The sequence below is a fragment of the Episyrphus balteatus genome, chromosome 2 (assembly GCF_945859705.1).
Source record: "Episyrphus balteatus chromosome 2, idEpiBalt1.1, whole genome shotgun sequence".
Taxonomy (NCBI): domain Eukaryota; kingdom Metazoa; phylum Arthropoda; class Insecta; order Diptera; family Syrphidae; genus Episyrphus; species Episyrphus balteatus.
Window position 1 is genome coordinate 116,677,898 of NC_079135.1, and position 19,062 is coordinate 116,696,959.

Consider the following 19,062-nt stretch of genomic DNA (forward strand, 5'->3'; position numbering starts at 1 on the left):
TGGAAAGAACTCATTTTTAAACTTTTCTGTATTGGCGAACCGTAAGTGGAATAAAAAAATTGCGATGGGAGCAACAAAATAAATTTTTTGCGCAACAAATTCTTTATTAATTTTTTTAAGGTACAATATTTATAGAAAATGTTGGGTTGTAGTCAAAATCCCGAAAACCCAAAATCTCGAAAACCCAGAATCCCTAAAATATAGAATTCCGAAAACCCAAAACTAGATTCTGGACTTTTAGGATTCTGGGTTTTCTGGATTAAAAAATTCGGGATTGTGTCCGTCTTCCAAAAATGTTGATCAATTTTTTTAAAATAAATTTTTTACCATTTTATTCAAGCGAAATCTTTAAGCTAAAAAATGGGGGTTTGCGGATCTTAAATAGGTCTAGGTAACTACAAATTTTTGGGAAAAACTTAACCCTACTAAAATTAAACTTAAATATGCTAAAATTCGAAAGAAACATACATTACTACATTCAAAAGAAAAAAAAAAAACACATACAAATCCTTCATAAGAAAGCTTAAACCCAATTGTAATTTTCTTCATAATTTTTTATTTATATCAAAAACTCTATAATCTCTATAATTTTGGAAGGTACCTATGTAGGCTGAAATCGCAAAAAAAATGGAAAACATTTCTATCCATTATCCTCCGATTATTTTAATAAGAAACTTCTTTGTCATTTGTAAATTGTGTTCTTATGTTGTCATATTTCTTTTCATTTATTTTTATATCTGTCATGTCATAAAAAAAAAAATTCATTTCATTCTTTGCTCCTAATAGAAAGTATCTTTAGCTTAAATACATGAAAATTTATTCAACATTATCTATGGATCGCTCAGCAAACAAAATCGCCTCTTGGTCATTTTTCTTCGATGAAGCGAAATTATTATATCTTTCATAAGTCCAGAGAGAGAGAGAGAAGAACATAACAACATTGAAATATTTTTGCCTTTCCAGTGAACAACAACAAACAAGAATATATATTGCGACTTTTCGAGGAAATTCAATTCAACGCCCCCGAGTCATGATGCCTTAAAGATATAATCCTTGAAGTTGTATTAAGATAAGGATGAATATATATTTGCGGTGGTTTATTTTGGTCCCTCGTCAAAAAGGAAAACACCATCATCCCTTCTTCAAATAAATTTATTCGATTTGTTCATGATTCCAATTCAAAGCTATGTTTCCGTTTTAAGCGAAAATGAAATTTTGTTGTCCTGCTGTTTGGCAAACGGGGATAATTAAAATAAATTGTTTTTGCTTTTATTTTTATTTTTATGAGTAAAAGTAATCTTTAGGCGCAATTTTAATATAGAACTTCAAAAGTTTCATTTGTATATTTTGTTGTTGTTGTTGCTTTAATTGCTAGCTTTGATAATCCTCCTCGCTTAAGGCCAACCAGTCCCCATGGATATCGTGAAATATTTTTGAAGAGGGAGCAATATAACGATGAATTTATAAAATAAATTAACACCCTAGATTCGTGTCTTTAAGCTTTTGGGAAAGAAAAAATATATATCCAACATTTGAATCGTTTCATTAAATAGGGGATGTTTTTTGAATATACCCAAAGTGCAAACTAATCTAATGCAAATGAGTTGAAATATATTTTATTTTTCGCTCGTCCCCTCCTTTTTTATGGGTTTTCTCATTATTTATCCTTTTTTCGGTTTGAAAGCGGTAAGTTTGGATAATAGCAGGAAATAAATAAAGCGATTTAGCTTTATATTTTTTTGATATAGTCTTTAGGTATGGCAGGGAAATTCGTTTAATATGAGGGTGGCAATTTTTTAAAAAGACCTTGAAATCTTATTTTGCAAACATTAAGATCAATATAAAAGGATTTATGGATATCGAAAAAAAATATCCAGAAAATAGGTAGTAAAATAAAAATGTATGTTATGAAAAGTTTTGATGGCATTTATTAATGGAGGAAAGATACATTTTTTCTAAGTCAACAATGTATGTATGAAATCTGATATCTTAAAAGTTGTTTTAAGCTCATACTTTTTGCTTTGTGAAGTTCTAATTCGTCATGAAGACTTTTTTCCTTCAAAAAAATAGAATCTTAAAAGAGGTCTTAAGGTCATACCTTTTGCTTAGTGACGTCCTTATTCGTCATGCAGACGTTTTTCTTTCATAAATTCGCATCTTAAAAGTTGTCTTATGGTCATACGTTTTGCTTTGTGAAGTTCTAATTCGTCATAAAAACTTTTTTCCTTCATAAAATAGCATCTTAAAAGAGGTCTTAAGGCTTAAGATCATACTTTTTGCTTTGTGAAGTTCTAATTCGTCATAAAAACTTTTTTCCTTCATAAAATAGCATCTTAAAAGAGGTCTTAAGACTTAAGATCATACTTTTTGCTTAGTGAAGTTCGAATTCGTCATGAAAACTTTTTTCCTTCATAAAATAGCATCTTAAAAGAGATCTTAAGGTCGTACTTTTTGCTTTGTGAAGTTCTAATTCGTCATGAAGACTTTTTTCCTTCATAAAAAAGCATCTTAAAAGAGGTCTTAAGGTCATAAATTTTTTTTAGTGAAGTCCTTACTCGTCATGCAGACATTTTTCTTTCATAAATTCGCATCTTTAAAGTTGTCTTAAGGTCATACTTTTTGCTTTGTAATGTTCGAATTCGTCATGAAGACTTTTTTCCTTCATAAAATAGCATCTTAAAAGAGGTCTTAAGGTCATACTTTTTGTTAGTGAAGTGCTAATTCGTCATGCAGACATTTTTCTTTCATAAATTCGCATCTTTAAAGTTGTCTTGAGGTCATACTTTTTGCTTTGTGAAGTTCGAATTTGTCATGAAGACTTTTTTCCTTCATAAAGAGCTCTTAAGGTCATACTTTTTTCTTAGTAAAGTCCTTATTCGTCATGCAGACATTTTTCCTTCATAAAATAGCATCTTAAAAGATGTCTTAAGGTCATACTTTTTGTTTAGTCAGGTCCTTATTCGTCATGCAGACATTTTTCTTTCATAAATTCGCATCTTAAAAGTTGTCTTAAGGTCATACTTTTTGCTTTGTGAAGTTCGAATTCGTCATGAAGACTTTTTTCCTTCATAAAATAGCATCTTAAAAGAGGTCTTAAGGTCATACTTTTTGCTTAGTCAGGTCCTTATCCCCATGCGGACATTTTCCTTTCATAAATTCGCATCTTAAAAGTTGTCTTAAGGTCATACTTTTTGCTTTGTGAAGTTCGAATTCGTCGTGCAGACATTTTTCCTTCATAAAAAAGCATCTTTAAAGATGTCTTAAGGTCGTGCTTTTTGCTATGTAAAGTTCGAATTCATCATGAAGACTTTTTTCCTTCATAAAATAGCATCTTAAAAGAGGTCTTAAGGTCATACTTTTTGCTTTGTGAAGTTCGAATTCGTCATGAAGACTTTTTTCCTTCATAAAATAGGATCTTAAAAGAGGTCTTAGGGTCATACTTTTTGCTTAGTCAGGTCCTTATTCGTCATGCAGACATTTTTCTTTCATAAATTCGCATCTTAAAAGTTGTCTTAAGGTCATACTTTTTGCTTTGTGAAGTTCGAATTCGTCATGAAGACTTTTTTCCTTCATAAAATAGCATCTTAAAAGAGGTCTTAAGGTCATACTTTTTGCTTAGTCAGGTCCTTATTCCCCATGCGGACATTTTTCTTTCATAAATTCGCATCTTAAAAGTTGTCTTAAGGTCATACTTTTTGCTTTGTGAAGTTCGAATTCGTCATGCAGACATTTTTCCTTCATAAAAAAGCATCTTTAAAGATGTCTTAAGGTCGTGCTTTTTGCTATGTAAAGTTCGAATTCATCATGAAGACTTTTTTCCTTCATAAAATAGCATCTTAAAAGAGGTCTTAAGGTCATACTTTTTGCTTTGTGAAGTCCTTATTCGTCATGCAGACACTTTTCTTTCATAAATTCCCATCTTTAAAGTTTCTTAAGGTCATACTTTTTGCTTTTTAAAGTTCGAATTCATCATGAAGACTTTTTTCCTTCATAAAATAGCATCTTAAAAGAGGTCTTAAGGTCATACTTTCTGCTTAGTGAAGTCCTGATATTACAACTATTCTTTAGATTTTTTTTTACTCCGTGTACTTTTCATAGACAAACAGTCTGAAAATACAGATACTTGATTTTCACTGTTTGCTATAAAAACACAAAAAAAAAAAAACTCTGCGGTAAAACTGGTAATTAAAATTAATTTCATAGTTCATAGGCAAGTGTGATTAAATTCATTTTTAATCGCACCTTGTGGTAATACAATGTTTTCCCATCAAAACCAAAACAAACACAATTTCATAAATTCAATACGAAAAAACCACATTTCCATTTATCCCTTGCAAATATTTATATAAATTGCTTTTGCAATAATTACTTCAAACGATTTTAATTAAGATCAATACCAATCGCAGTCGCAAACATACAAATATTTATTTACAATACAGATTTATAGTAAATATTTTGAATCATAAATAATAATTAAAATTTATTTTCTCTCCCTCTCATCACAAAGCTTAAAACGTAAATTTTAATTCAAACCATTTTTTTTTTTATTTTACAATTTCAGGTGCTGGACGAACGCATACAACACATAGCCTACGTTCCAGTCACTCCAGAAGCATACAATCAACCAACTGGGAATGAGCTGAAGCCACGTCCTGTGGGCGAGGAGAATGGAATCGTGGTCTACAATTATAATCCTGTCAGTGCTGTCAATTATGTGAGTGTGTGGTGGGGTTTTGGGGGAGATTAAAAAAAAATGTAGAAAAAAAAAGTTAGCCATCTCGGCTAATTGGGTTTTTCATTTTCAAGTTATTAGGGTTTTTTTTTTGTGTCACTCTCAAAAAAAAAAAAGTTTTATTTTGTTTGTTTTGATTTTCATAAAGAGTTTAATATTTTTTGAGTCTGTATTTAACGGCCATGTTTATTTATTTTTTTTTTTTTTAATTTTCTACAGAAATAATAATTAATTATGGTTTGCCTATTAAAATGCATTTAAATTAATTGAATTTTCACAGGGTTACCCACACAGATTTTAGAGTGAATTTTAATTGCATGTTTATGATATAGAAGCATGAGAGTAGATTAGAATCCGGGTTAGCTATGTGGGGTTATAACACATAATAATTTAGATGAGAAAGCTTGGTGTATATTTTTTGTATAAAATTGTAGGTGGAATTTTGTGGGGTAGATTGTGCCTGTGGATCATAGAGTGACATGAATTTGGGGTAGAATGCTATGGAAGCCAGATCCTGTATCTGGTATGTGTACATTGAATACTTAGGTATATAAATAGTTTCACAAAAAAAAAAATCAAATTATAATATCATGATAGAATTATCTCAAAATATTTGAGGATAAAAAGTACGGGTAAAATAGAATTTTTTTGTTCAATAAAAAATAAGTAGAAACGATTTCTGCCAAAATTTATACCTCTCATTTTGAAATATATTGAGAAAAAATGCGAGAAACCAATTTTCGTTTGAATTTAATAAAATTTTTCACTTGATTTAAATTTATCATACAAAAAATTATTAACTATTTCTTGAATAGAATAATTTATAATAATAACTTAAAATTTAAATTTTTGAATTTGAAAATGTTAAAAAATTACCATTGTGGCCAAAATGCAAAAAAAAAAATATTAAAAGAAATCTCGTGGTTTAATTATACTGGCGGCCACGAGATCTACTGCGTAGACAAAATTTGAGTGATGTGAAATTGTCTAAAACTCAAAATAGAAAAAGTGTAAAATTCCTTAACAAAATTGACGTTTTCAAAAAAATAAAATAAAAATATTTTGAGAAATTTTAGTTGAAAAATTTTATATTCAATATATTTGTCTCCATAATTTTGGTTGCATAGTTCTGGGGGTCAATTCCCGATCTGTTAAACTGTGAAGTGATAAGTTTTATCACGTTTTCATAATAAATTCGATTCTGGATTTTATAAAAAAATTCAAACAAACTTCAAAAATTAAATAAAAAAAAAATTAAGAAATTGAAAAAAACTTCAAAAATTTTCCAATTGAAAACTAAAATGATAAATTTTTTATCACTTCACAGTTTCACAGATCGGAAATTGGCTCCCTGGTTTTTAAAATTGTTTAAAAATATTTTTGTATTATTATAATTTTTAAGTAGGTAAAGTTAATTTTAGACAGCATGATATCTCATTGAAATTATTTAATTTTGGTCAAAATTAAAATAGGAATATCTTAAGGACCTCTCTAGATTAGAGGAGAACACATTTAAAGCTTTTTATTTGAAAAAAATTTAAACTCACCATGCCGTTCATTTGCTTTAGAAACAGCATTGAACTTCATAACTTCATTTGGAATCGACTTTTTGACTTTTCATAAATTTTCTGAGATGTTGGTCTTTCCATTAATGACACTGCTTTCTGATACTTTGTTCTCTAAATATACTGCTCAATTTTCGTTTGTGGTAAGAATCTTCAAATTTTGACCTTGCTGGATTTGGGTAGAGTTTTCTGGATTCAGAATTTCGTGATTGAAGATTTATAATAGAACATTTTCGTCTGATGATTTGTCAAATTAATATATGATAAAAAAATACAAATATGTAATTTAATTAAGGGAAAAAAAGCACATACCCGTTTTAAAATAGCATACAAAACATATTTTTATTTGAATCAGGAGAAAATTACAAAATTTCGAAAATAAGACCTAACAAAAACTGAATCGTTTCTTTATTTATTACTTTTTCGTAAACAAATAAAATACTTTTACACATTTTTTTATTTTTTTTTCAAAAAGCTAAATTTTGTTGGATTTTCAACAAATCGTTTTGAATTAAAAGAAAAAAAAAACAGTTAAAATTATTTTGAACAGTCAATTTTTTTCGGGTCGATGAATTTTCTAGAAATTTTGGTTTTAGTGTGGATTTAAAAAAATCCTCACAAATATATTTATTTATTTAATCCGTTAATAGCCTAACGTTAGAATTTAAAACTATTTATGGACATACAATTTTAATAATAAAATGTTTATTTAAAAAATAAATAATAACTATAATATGTTAAAAAAGTTTTCTTTAAATGTTTTGCTTTTGATATTGTCGTTTACAGATGAGATCAAAAAGTAATATTTATTGAAGACTGAAATCAATTGATTTAATGGGCTATTCACACCATAGTTTGTTCTGCTGAAAATCGGACATAAAGGCAATTGTCTTCTTATGCTAGTTTGACTATAGCTGAAATTTAGACGACACAGAGTTGATGGACATATTATTGAACCATTGATTAATTTGACAATAAAACAAAGCTGAATATATTTTCTATGTTGTAAAAGTGAAGGGAGATTTATAAGTAAGAGTCTGTGAGAATAGGGTGGGTGTATAGATCTTTGGGACCATGGAAGAAAACGAAGGCAAAAACGCAAAAACCTCCTCTGTATACCTTCAAGTCTATTTATATGAACAGAATAGTAAGGAGCCCATATTACGCAGCCGTATTCAAGTACAGGTCTAACAAAAGAAATATAAAGAAGCTTGAGGACATAGGGATCACAGAAATCACGAGAAAATCGTTTGATAAAACCAAGAATCTTATTAGCTTTTTTTACTATAAAGTTATAATGGTCAGTAAACGTCAACTTAGTGTCAAGAATAACTCCTAAATCAGAGAACTCGGAAAGTTTACAGAGAGAAGAAGAATCTAAAATATAATTATAAGTTATAATTGTTTTTTTGCGTGAAAAACACATAGTTTTACATTTGTCTATATTCAAATAAAGTCGGTTAATATTGCACCATTCCCTAAATCTATGTAGATCTTCCTGAAGCTGTGAGCAGTCATTAATTGAGTTTATAATTTTGAAAATTTTAATGTCATCAGCGTAAATTAAAACAGACGAGTTTTTTATAATGGATGTTATGTCATTTATGTACAAAATAAATAAAAGGGGACCTAAATGGCTACCTTGTGGAACACCAGAGTTGACATGAAATTGGTCCGATTGCTCATTTCTGAAAGTAACAGTATAACTTCTATTCTTTAAATATGACGAAATCCACAGTAAAAATTTGTCATTAAATCCTAAGGCCTTTAGTTTGTGGACTAAAGTCTTGTGGCACAATTTGTCGAAGGCTTTACTAAAGTCTGTGAACACACAGTCTACTTGCTTCCGGTTTTCAAAGGAATCAAGGCAAAAAGAAGTAAAATGGAGCAGATTAGTAATAGTTGACTTATTTTGGACGAAGCCATGTTGATTGTCGCAAATAATTGACTTGCAGTTAAAAGATAACATGCTACAGATAATGGACTCAAATAGTTTAGGAATAACAGAAAGTTTGGCAATGGGTCTGTAATTCGTGATTTCGTTCTTTGACCCTTTTTTGTGAATTGGACTTATAAAAGCATTTTTCCATAGTACTGGAAAGATTGAGCACCTCAGAGATTCGTTGAATAAAACATAAAGAGGATAGGATAAATACGATACGCATTTTTTTAACACACATGATGGTACACCATCAGGGCCAGGGCTAAAACAGTCGTCAAGTTCTGAGACATTTCGAATAATTAATTCTTCACATATGGTAAAATTAAGTGAGCTAAGGTGTGGAAAATTTTGGGAAGGAATTAATTTTGAAAGTACGATTCTATTTTCATTATTTTTGAACGTTGGAAAAAACTTATTTCATTTTAACAAAAATGACAACAAACAAGCATTTTACATAAAATCTCTGTCAGTCGAATGTAAAATATTTGGTTAAAGAAACAAAAGTTCTTTAACCAACAAAAAAAACTTGCCTCACCTCAACTTTGTCATTTTCCCAATGGCTTCACAAAATACAAAAAACCTCTCAACTATACGTCACGAATTCAAATTTAAATACTTTTCATTTGTTTTAACACTTCTTTCTTTGCCAAATGATTTATACATGAACTTGAAAACACTTCGAAATAAGTTAACACTCTTGCCAAAAAAACTAAGTATAAAGTTCTAGTATAGTATAGCATGTTTCCTTATTTCGAAATCTCAATTTGTATGCTAGGTACCATTGATTTATGTATGTTATGTTGGCACACCTGTTCACAATGAAATCAAACACACACACACACTTATTCCCACCTCACCACAATAAGAGAACATGATGTATTTTATAGAAAATTAATTGAATTTTCAAAAAACAAAATTGCATTTCGCAAACAATCAAGATTTGATCCTTAACCTGTATGTGTGTGTTTGTTCGACAGGACGTTTAAAATTGAATGAAATTATTTGAAAAGAGTCGAAATTCTAATACGGAAGAGAAAAACCACATTTCGTCATAGTTCACTGCACAGTACACAGACAACCCAACAGGCACAAACACTCTTCTTAACAAAATACGATGAGAGAATATATTTTGAGGAAAATTCATTTTAGAAAATATAAATGCATGAGCACGTTGCACTTATGGTTTAGAGAAGTTTCGATTGAAATACAATTTGAACATGCTGATAGAATGTGTCGAATGATTTCTTTGATTTTCGAAAAAGTATTGAAATGCAAGAAATAAGTTTTGACAGTTGATGGTTTCATTTACATTTTACTAAAAATGCCTTAACTTTTTTAACCCAGAATGTCAAAGGCACTTTATAGCTTCAAATCAGCTTTTTTAAAATATCAATTGAAAAAAAAAATACTTATTGCAACTGAAAAAAAAAATTGCATTAAAAAAATGTATTGCAACTGAAAAATAGCTATTTGCATTAAAAATAAAATGCACGACTGGGGTCGCACGTACTTGCTCTTGCAGTTCAAAGCACTTTTATGTTAGTCTACTTGTAGATTTTAAAAGCTGGATCTAAATTTTAAAAAAATTGATATTGGGGAAGAGCCGACATTTAGGGCAAAATTTTGTTAAATTAAAAAAAATTTTTTTTTGTTTTGAGAAAAATGAAAATGCAGTTTTATTGCCACTGCTTTAAATATTACGTATACAAAGTTTAATCAAAATCGTTAGAGCCGTTTTCGAGAAATTCGTAATATCGTATTTTTTTGTATGGGAGGTATACGTTCTAAACGAGATATAAATAAAATGCACGACTGGGTCGCACGTACTTGCTCTTGTAGTTCAAAGTATCGTTATCTTAAATATCTATTGGAAATTTAAGATTTTGTTTAGTGTCGAGAAAAAATACAAAAAAAAAAAAAAAATGAAAGTTAAAAAAATTACATTTAAATTTATTTTTTTCAAAAACCTTTTAAAAAATTTTTTTTAAAAACTTCTTTTTAATTTTTTTTTACATTCGCCAGTTCAAAATTATGTCTATAAATTTTGAATAAAATTGACTTATGTTTTGATGAAATTTATGAACTTTAAAAATATGTCAATTTTTGAAAAACGGCAACGCCATATTTCCGTTCTCCGCATTTTTTGAGAAAAACTAAAAACGCAGTTTTGTTAGAATCAGTAAGAGTATTACGTACACTAAATTTAATCAAAATCGTTAGAGCCGTTTTCGAGAAATTTGCAATACCTCGAAAACGTTATATGGGAGATATGCGTTAAAACGGAGATATTAAAAAAATAAAAAAAAGGGTCCTAGGGAATTACGTAAAAGTCATCTGTACCAAGTTTCAAGCAAATCCATCCATCCGTTTAGGCCCTAGCTCGATGTACAGATGGACGTACAGACGCACAGACGCACAGACGCACAGACCGACGGACGGCATGACGAAAACCACTTTTTTGATCTTCTCCATTATCGTAATGTTGGTTTTGATTAAAACCTCAATTTTTTTTTTCTACACGAAACCAATACTTGCCCTATAGAGCAAGTAAAAAACAAAAAAAAACTAACTATACCAAATTTGAAGAAAATCCATCCACCCGTTTAGGCTGTGGAAATGTGTACAGATGGACGCACAGACGGAATTGCGGGACCCACTTTTTCGGAATTCTCCATCATCGTAATGTTGGTTTTGATTAAAACCTCAATTTTTTTTTTCGACACGAAACCAATACTTGCCCTATAGTCTATAGAGCAAGTAAAAAATTTTATTGCAAATAAAAGTATTTTGCAATAAAAAAAATTTTATTGGAGATAAAAAATTTTCTGCATTGAAAAAAAAAATGCAATGCAAAATGTGTGCATTTAATATTTTTATTAATACTCGTCGAATTTCTTACAGATTTGACATTTCGACCTTATATTATCTTCAATATTATAGTTAAAAAGTTTATGTATGGTCAAATAGCCAAAATTGTAAGAAATTCGACGAGTATTAAAAAAAATTTTAATGTATAGGCATTTTTTTAATGCAAAATATTTTCTTTTGCAATACATTTTTTTTTTTTCAATGCAAATATTTTTCCAGTAAAAATTTTGTTTAACGCAATTTTTTTTTTTCATTTGCATTAAAAATTTTTTAATGCAAAATATTGTTAGTTGCAATAAATATTGTTGCTTTAATACAAATTTTTTTTCGATTGCAATACAATTTTTTAAAAAAATTGTAATAGAAAGCAAATGCATTAAAAATAAAACGATAGCAGGAAGAAATAAGTTTGTGAGAGTTCATGGTTTCATTAACATTTTACTTAAATTCTTTTAACACTTTTAACCTAGAATGTCAATCCGCACTTTATAGCTTCAAAACTAACGATTTAAAATTTTTGATTTTTTTATTTTATTAGTTTTTTATTATTTATTATTGCACCCCTTTCACACTTTTACAGAAAGAAAATAAAACCAAAGGCGATGATTCGGATGGCACCGATTCAGACATATCATCATCAGAGAGTCGTGGCTCTTCGCCAGAACGTCGTCAGCGGCTGATGAAACATCGTTTTTCGAAAATGTTTAACAATTGTCGTTCGTCAAGTAATTCCAATGACGAAAATGATGACGAAGACGATGAAGAAGATGACGAAGAAATTATTCAAATTACTTCCAATATGGCGGCAAAGTCAATTATTGAAGAAACGATTCCAATTCAGTCTGAATTAAAGGAAGATGAAAATGGAGATGGAAATGAAGAAGTTAATGATAATGTAAATGATGATGATGATATTGATGATATTTGGGGAGTTCCTTCGCCATATTACAGTGCCTCGCCAACCAAATGCTTTATTCAACGTATTGAAGCAAAACCAGTACCGCCAGAAACTATCCTGCCATTGCCACAATCAGCACGTTTAGAAATAGTAAATAAATGTTGTTGTAGTAGTAATTGTTGTTGTTGTAGTTGTTCATCTAGTGAAATTCAAAATTTTAATACACCTTCATGTTCATCATTTGCACCTGTAACACCTGTAATGCCACTACCAATACCAGTAGTTGTTGTCCACCACCAATTAAATGTTTTATCACCACCAATAATACTACCACTTCAGCTACCAGCTTCTTCTTTAAATTCTTCTTATAATTTGGCCAACATTAAGTTCATAAACATTTTGAATGATAAAGATAAAATAAAAGATCATTGTTGTCCCTCCTCCTTAACACAGTTTAGTCGTTCGAGTGTTGGCGGTTCAAAGTTCCTAACTCAGGTGCATCCGTTCAGCAAAGATGATTACGATGGCTTGTGGTTCGAATCACGATTCGAATCGGGTAATTTGGCCAAAGCTGTAAAAATTACCGAAACCTACTATGAGTTGTACCTGCGACCGGATTTGTATACGAGTCGTTCGAAACAGTGGTTTTATTTTCGTGTGGGAAGGACAAAGAAGAACTTGACGTATAGGTGAGTTTTTGAAAAATAGTTATTGTAAAATTCTAAACAAAAATTCAACTAAATTTTCGCTACTTCAACTTTAAATTAATACGACTTGATAACAAAAAATCATTGAGGGTTCTTGATCTTAAAAGGGATGTTTTTTTAGTTATAGAAAGTTTTCTGTTCTACTTGTTCTTTTGGTATTGTTAAATGTTTTATTTTAATAAGTATGAAGCAATTCGACTAACAGAACTTCTTTAGAGTTCAGAATTCGAAAAATCAAGCTGGACGAGTTTCGGAGGCGTTTTAGACGCGATTAGGACGCGTTTTGGACGCGTTTTCGACACGTTTCGGGCGCGTCGAAAACGTGTCATAAACGCGTCTAATACGCGTCCTAAACGCGTCCAAAACGCGTCCTAAACGCGTCCTAAACGCGTCCAAAACGCGTTCAAAACGCGTCAAAAAAGCGTCCAAAACGCATCCTAAACGCATCCAAAACACGTCCAAAACGCGTCCTAAACGCGTCCAAAACGTTTTGGACGCGAAATTTAAATACCAATAATCGCCTTGTATTGATTCTAAATTCTAAATGATGTACCTACTTTTTGTTTTTAATGGGATCGGGTCAAAATTCTGGCTTCAAAATTTTGCTTTTCAAAATTCTGCTTTTTCAGTGAAAATTCTGTTTTTCAAAATTCTGCTTTTTTTCTATTCTGTTTTTCAAAATTCTGCTTTTTAAAATTCTGATTTTCAAAATTCTGCCAGCATTATATTTGAACAAAAAAAATTCTGCTAATTCTGTTTTTTTTTTTTGTATAGCATATGCGCTGGCTAAAGAAAAATACACCTCATTAATGTAATTCAATATTGGTACTTTCCTAAATTTTTTTATTCAAGTGTCGCAAATATTTTTTGAAATGCATATACTGACTTTCTTTCAAATAAAATATGTATACTAATTGGAACCGATGTTGTATATTCCTTTTCTTATTCAAATTTTTGAATATTCATCTTTATTTGATAAATTAATAAATTTTTAGTTATTTTCGGAAATGTTTAATATTAAAAACCTTTTCTTAATATTTTCAAATTTATTCATTTATAAAACAAAAATTAATTCGCATTTAAAAAATGACAAATTATGTAGGTAAGTAATCAAATAAGCAAATAATTTTTCAAAAAGATGATTTTACAGAATTCTGCAAAAAATTAAAAAAGGGTTTGGAAAATGTTTAAAAGCGCGCGCTTTTATTTTTTGCAGAGTTTTGATAAGCAGAATTATGAAAAGCAGAATTTTTAAAAAACAGAATTTTGAAAAGCAGAATTTTGTAAAGAAGAATTTTGAAAGCAGAATTTTGACAAAAGTATTTTGACCCCGGCAGAATTTTGACCCCAACCCGTTTTTCATTTAATTTCAGTATTGAAATTTACTTTTTGTTTTCATCTTTCTTTATTCGGTTAAAATAAAAATTACCAACACATTATCATAAAACCATTAAATCACAAGTATGATGAATATAAACAATACCAACTGACACTTTACATTATTACAAAATTGTCTGTCAACAATATAACAACCAAGAAAACTCCTATAAAACAGAATAATAATAATTTTCAAATTTTCATCCAACTGCTTAACACAAAAATCTTTTATTCATTTGCCATATTGTGATTCCATGATTCATTTAAAATTTTACAATCAACAGATTCTCTATTGTGAACCTGGTTAAATCGGACAGCCTTTATAACGAGGGTATGCGACCTTTAATGTACTCAACAACCAATGCCAGAGTAATCGGCCAGGGCTGGAGGCGTTGTGGTGAAAATATTTGCTACTATCGCAACGATGATGAGTGAGTATAAATATGTATCCAAAATATGAATAATAACTATGAACGACCACATCACAGACGACTTGACACAGACTATAACTATGACGATGATGACGACGACTGACGATGGAAGGATCATAGAGCATAAGAAATTTTCATCTTTGTCCGTCGTCGTCCGTTCAAAAACCAAATATATCCTTCCAGCTGAGACATACACTCCTGCTCAAAATTAACGCACACTTTTTTCTTCTTTAGCTATACCCCTGCATCTTATTTAAAATGGCCTTAAAATTATTTGTTGTATTTTTTTGTGTTTGCTTATTGTTTAGCAAGTCAGAAAAATGCTAAACTGAAACAGTATTATCAACCAAAAAAAAAGATGAACCAAATTTAGCAATTCAAGGTCTGAAAACTGATATTAAAATAATTTTTGTTTTTTAATAAAAAAAATGTTAAAAAATGGAAGCGCGTGACAGTTCTTTCCAATAATTTTATTCAATACTTGGCATTGTCTCCTCTAGCGCATATGATAATTTGGAGTTGTCTATTCATTCCACAAATTAAATTTTGAAGGTTTTGTTGCAACATTTTTTTTACTGCAGTTTTCTGTTGATCAAGAATGCTTAGAGGTGGATTTCGGCCGCAAATGCATTTTTTTCAACATCTCCTAGACATGTTTTATTGAATTGAAATCCGAATATCTGTGTGGTCATTTCAAAGCTGGCATATTTTAACCTTGAAGATATTCTCAAACCACTCTAGAATGCATTATCGTGCATCAGACTCAACTGTGGACCAAATCTAGGGGTGATTGGAACCGGATGCTGTTCGAGGATATCAGTCAAGTATCTTTGGGTACTTAAAGTAGGTCTAGGAGACCTCACTAACTCCGTAGGTGTTGTAAAGCAGAGTTTACTCCAAAAAAATTTATGACTCATCTCTAAAAGGTTCGCGGGTTGACAGATAGACTTCAGCATACCGCTCCAAATCTTCCCCACAAACACTTTATTCCATACATTCAATTTAAGCTAACTCCTGTCTTATTTGAGAAAATAACCACGATACTGTGAGATAAAGTAATAGAAGGACTTTTTTGTAAAATAAATATGACGTGCGTTAAATTTGATCAGGAGTGTATTATATATTCGGTAGTTGAAAAGGAGGAAGTCCTTGATAATGATGATGAATTGTTTTGGTTTTGCTTTCAGTATATTCGTGCGTGTGTGGTTACCAGGATTGTGTGCCTCATGCTTTAAGCTTTTTCAGTTTTCATACAAACAATAACAATAACAATAACAACCAACAACAACTTGATATTGTTTGCTCTTTTGCAGGAATTCAAATGAGGAAGACGAGGACAATGGGTCATATACGCTGACGTTTAATATTGAATTTCCCCATGACGATGATACTGTTTACTTTGCCCATAGCTATCCTTATACATATACAGATTTACAGGTAGGTTTTTTTTTTTATATTTGTTAGTCGATGAGAAACAAGAAAATCCTTATTCCTGCCAAACTCTCTCTCTCGTCACTTTTGTTATCGCTTATGTTAATGCAATTTGTGTTTGTTTTCTTTCTCTTTTTTTTTTTTTTGTGTAGGATTATCTGATGGCAATTCAAAAACATCCTGTCAAATCGAAATTTTGCAAATTAAGACTGCTGTGCAGATCGCTAGCTGGTAATAATGTTTACTATTTAACAGTGACTGCACCGACTACGGATGAGGAGTTAATGAAGGTAAATTTTCGTCATGTAAAATTGTTGATGCTTTTTGTTTGCTTTGAATTAGGTTGAATTGCTTTTTAATTACTTTTAAATTTGAACACGGATTGAATTTTAAGAAGATATTTACAGCAAAATATTATAAATTGCTGGGTGAAAAACTTCGACAACAGTTCGACTGATTTTATTTTTGTTTGTTTGTTATATTCGTATTAAATCAAAGAGAATTATAATTTAGGAAAACTCAAACTATTTTGAACCCTCAATTGTCACAACTAAATATTTTCAATTAAGGTTGTCACAAGTGTATTAAATTGGTCCAGTACCAAAAAAATACAAAGGAACTTATTTAAAAATTTTAAGGCAAGATCTACAATTTTATCATGACTTTCAATACAAAAATGGGGCTATTAAAGTGAGTTAACAGTTTTGGTAATGTTTTCAACTTTCAAACCCAAAAACATATTTAATAATTCCATTCCATATAAAATTTTTGCAAAAACAATTATTTAGAACTAAAAGATGAAAATAGTATTGAAAATCTATAAAACTGATTTTTTGTTCCAGAAAATTCTTCTTTTTTATATTTTACATATATTTTATTTGTCTTTAGATTGAATCATAAAAAATAAAATAACATAAACGGTCAAAGATTTTGTATTCAATTTCAAAGTATAAACTGTGGTCACTGTGGTGTATGTGTAACATTTTGTTAACAATTTTTTTTTTGGTAAAGATTTTTTTTTATATTTTTTAAAACAAATAATAATAAAAAATAACAAAAAGGAACAAAATAAAAGTAATTCAGCAACCAGTTGTAAAATGTTTAATGAACGCACTTATTCAATAAAAAAAAATAAAATGCTGGATCGGGTCGCACGTACTTGCACTTATGATAAAATTAACTCTAAATTTTAAAGCTCTTTTCGATAACATTTTTATGGAATAATTGAAATTGGATTTTTAAGGAATTTCATAAAAAAAAGTATCTACCCGATTTTAAAAAATTGTTTAAAACAAAAAATTGAAACTTTTTTTTAAATCCAAAAATATTTGTTTTGAAACTTTTTTGTATTATTTATTGTATTAACATTAGATTTAATTAAACGCTTCTGCATAATTTTTTTTTGCTGAAATCGATTAAAACGTTTTGGAGAAATTCATAAATATGAAAAATGGTTCTTTGACATGTACCGTTAATTTTCGTCTTAAAATCAGTTTTTTTTATTACAAATATACTGTCTAATTTGCTTCATTCCACATTTATTAATCAAAATTCATAAAACAAAAACAAAAATTACTTTTCTATTTTCCTTATATGACAGATACCGTTCAAATGATCTAAAACAACATCATAGTCAATTATTTGTAGGTATTTTTTTTTTTTTTGCTTGACACCATTTATATACACAATATTCTTCTTGAGCTTCTAGAAATGCTCAGCAATTTACCCTTGAGCCCAACTTTGGACGTACCGTCAAGTATAGAGATTCTTTCTTAAGACGCACCCACACGAATGTGTAACATATTTACCAATCTCAGTTTTTCCCTGCCATTTTAATTTCCAAAATTTCAAAAGCAATGTGCATTTTAAGGATAGCCAAATCTCTTTATTGCGCGTAAAATATAAAAAAAAAAATAAATTTTTACATTTCCTACAAAAATATATCTTTATTTACCTATATTTTTAAAAAAGTTGTCCGAAAAAATTGCGCTGCAAGTGGTTTTTTTAGTTGATCATGATGATATAAATTTATTTTTGGCATACCAATTTTTATGGATAAACACATGTAATAAGTGAGTGATGATAGCTGCATGAAATTTTTTATCATAAAACAAAGTTGAGTTTTTAATAATTCCGACCTCGAAATTTTCCGCTTAGGTAAATGATTTTAAATTTTGACCCAGCAGTTTGTACCACCCCCAATTTTTTTTTTTGCGCATTCGATAGAGCATTGGTTGAATATCATTACCCTGATTTTTCGCACTTGCGAAATTCACCTTTCGGCCGCCATCTTGGATTTTAGTTTTTGTTGAATATCTCGATTTCTATTTATCCTACATAAAAGTTGTATATTAAATTTAGCGTCTTTTATGTTAAGAGCACTTTTTCGATATTCTGAATATTAAAAAAGTTACAAGCCATAAAATAAAAAAAAAAAAAAACGAAAAAAAAATGACAATTTTAAAGTTTTGAGCACTTTTTATCAAAATTATGAAAAAACGTTCAGAGAAAAGGTCATTCACCTTAAAATTCTCTACAACTCTTCTCTGCAACTTTTTTTTTGTATCGCTATAAGTACAAAAGTTATTAATACTTTTTTTGTTAAAAAATGCTCTTTTTTGTGTGTTTTAGTTTTACTTTTTTTTTCTTAATTTTTTTTTTTACCAAATCTTGAATTTTAAATGATTAATGAGTATTTTATATAGCTTTATGTTGCAAGAGAAAATTCTGGACCTGCAATTTTTTTTTATATTTAAGTCTCTTCATTCCATAAAAACGGGTATTTTTTTAACAAAAAGGTATTAATAACTTTATTAATTATAGTGATACAAAAAAAGTTGTATAGCAGAGATGTAGAGAATTTTAAGGTAAATAATCTTTTCTCGGAACGTTTTTTCATAATTTTTATAAAAAGTGCTCAAAACTTTAAAATTATAATTTTTTTCGTTTTTTTTACTTTTATGGCTTGTAACTTGTTTAATATTCAGAATATCGAAAAATTTAATTGGCTAACTTTTTTGTATATAAAACTTTTATGTAGGATAAATAGAAATCGAGATATTCAACAAAAACTAAAATCCAAGATGGCGGCCAAAAAGTTGAATTTCGCAA

The 19,062-nt window shown here is 29.5% G+C and overlaps 1 protein-coding gene across 3 annotated transcripts in view; it reads left to right on the forward strand.

Moving 5' to 3' along the window:
* The window catches only part of LOC129910992 (cytosolic carboxypeptidase Nna1), a 146,231-nt gene that overhangs the window by 94,181 nt on the left and 32,988 nt on the right, over positions 1 to 19,062 (forward strand). For all 3 annotated transcript variants that reach the window (XM_055988616.1, XM_055988617.1, XM_055988618.1), the window contains exons 3-8: positions 4,562 to 4,714; positions 11,688 to 12,155; positions 12,459 to 12,694; positions 14,374 to 14,520; positions 15,834 to 15,957; positions 16,104 to 16,241. In XM_055988616.1, the coding sequence (XP_055844591.1) occupies positions 4,562 to 4,714; positions 11,688 to 12,155; positions 12,459 to 12,694; positions 14,374 to 14,520; positions 15,834 to 15,957; positions 16,104 to 16,241 (1,266 nt within the window). The remainder of the gene's footprint in view (positions 1 to 4,561; positions 4,715 to 11,687; positions 12,156 to 12,458; positions 12,695 to 14,373; positions 14,521 to 15,833; positions 15,958 to 16,103; positions 16,242 to 19,062) is intronic.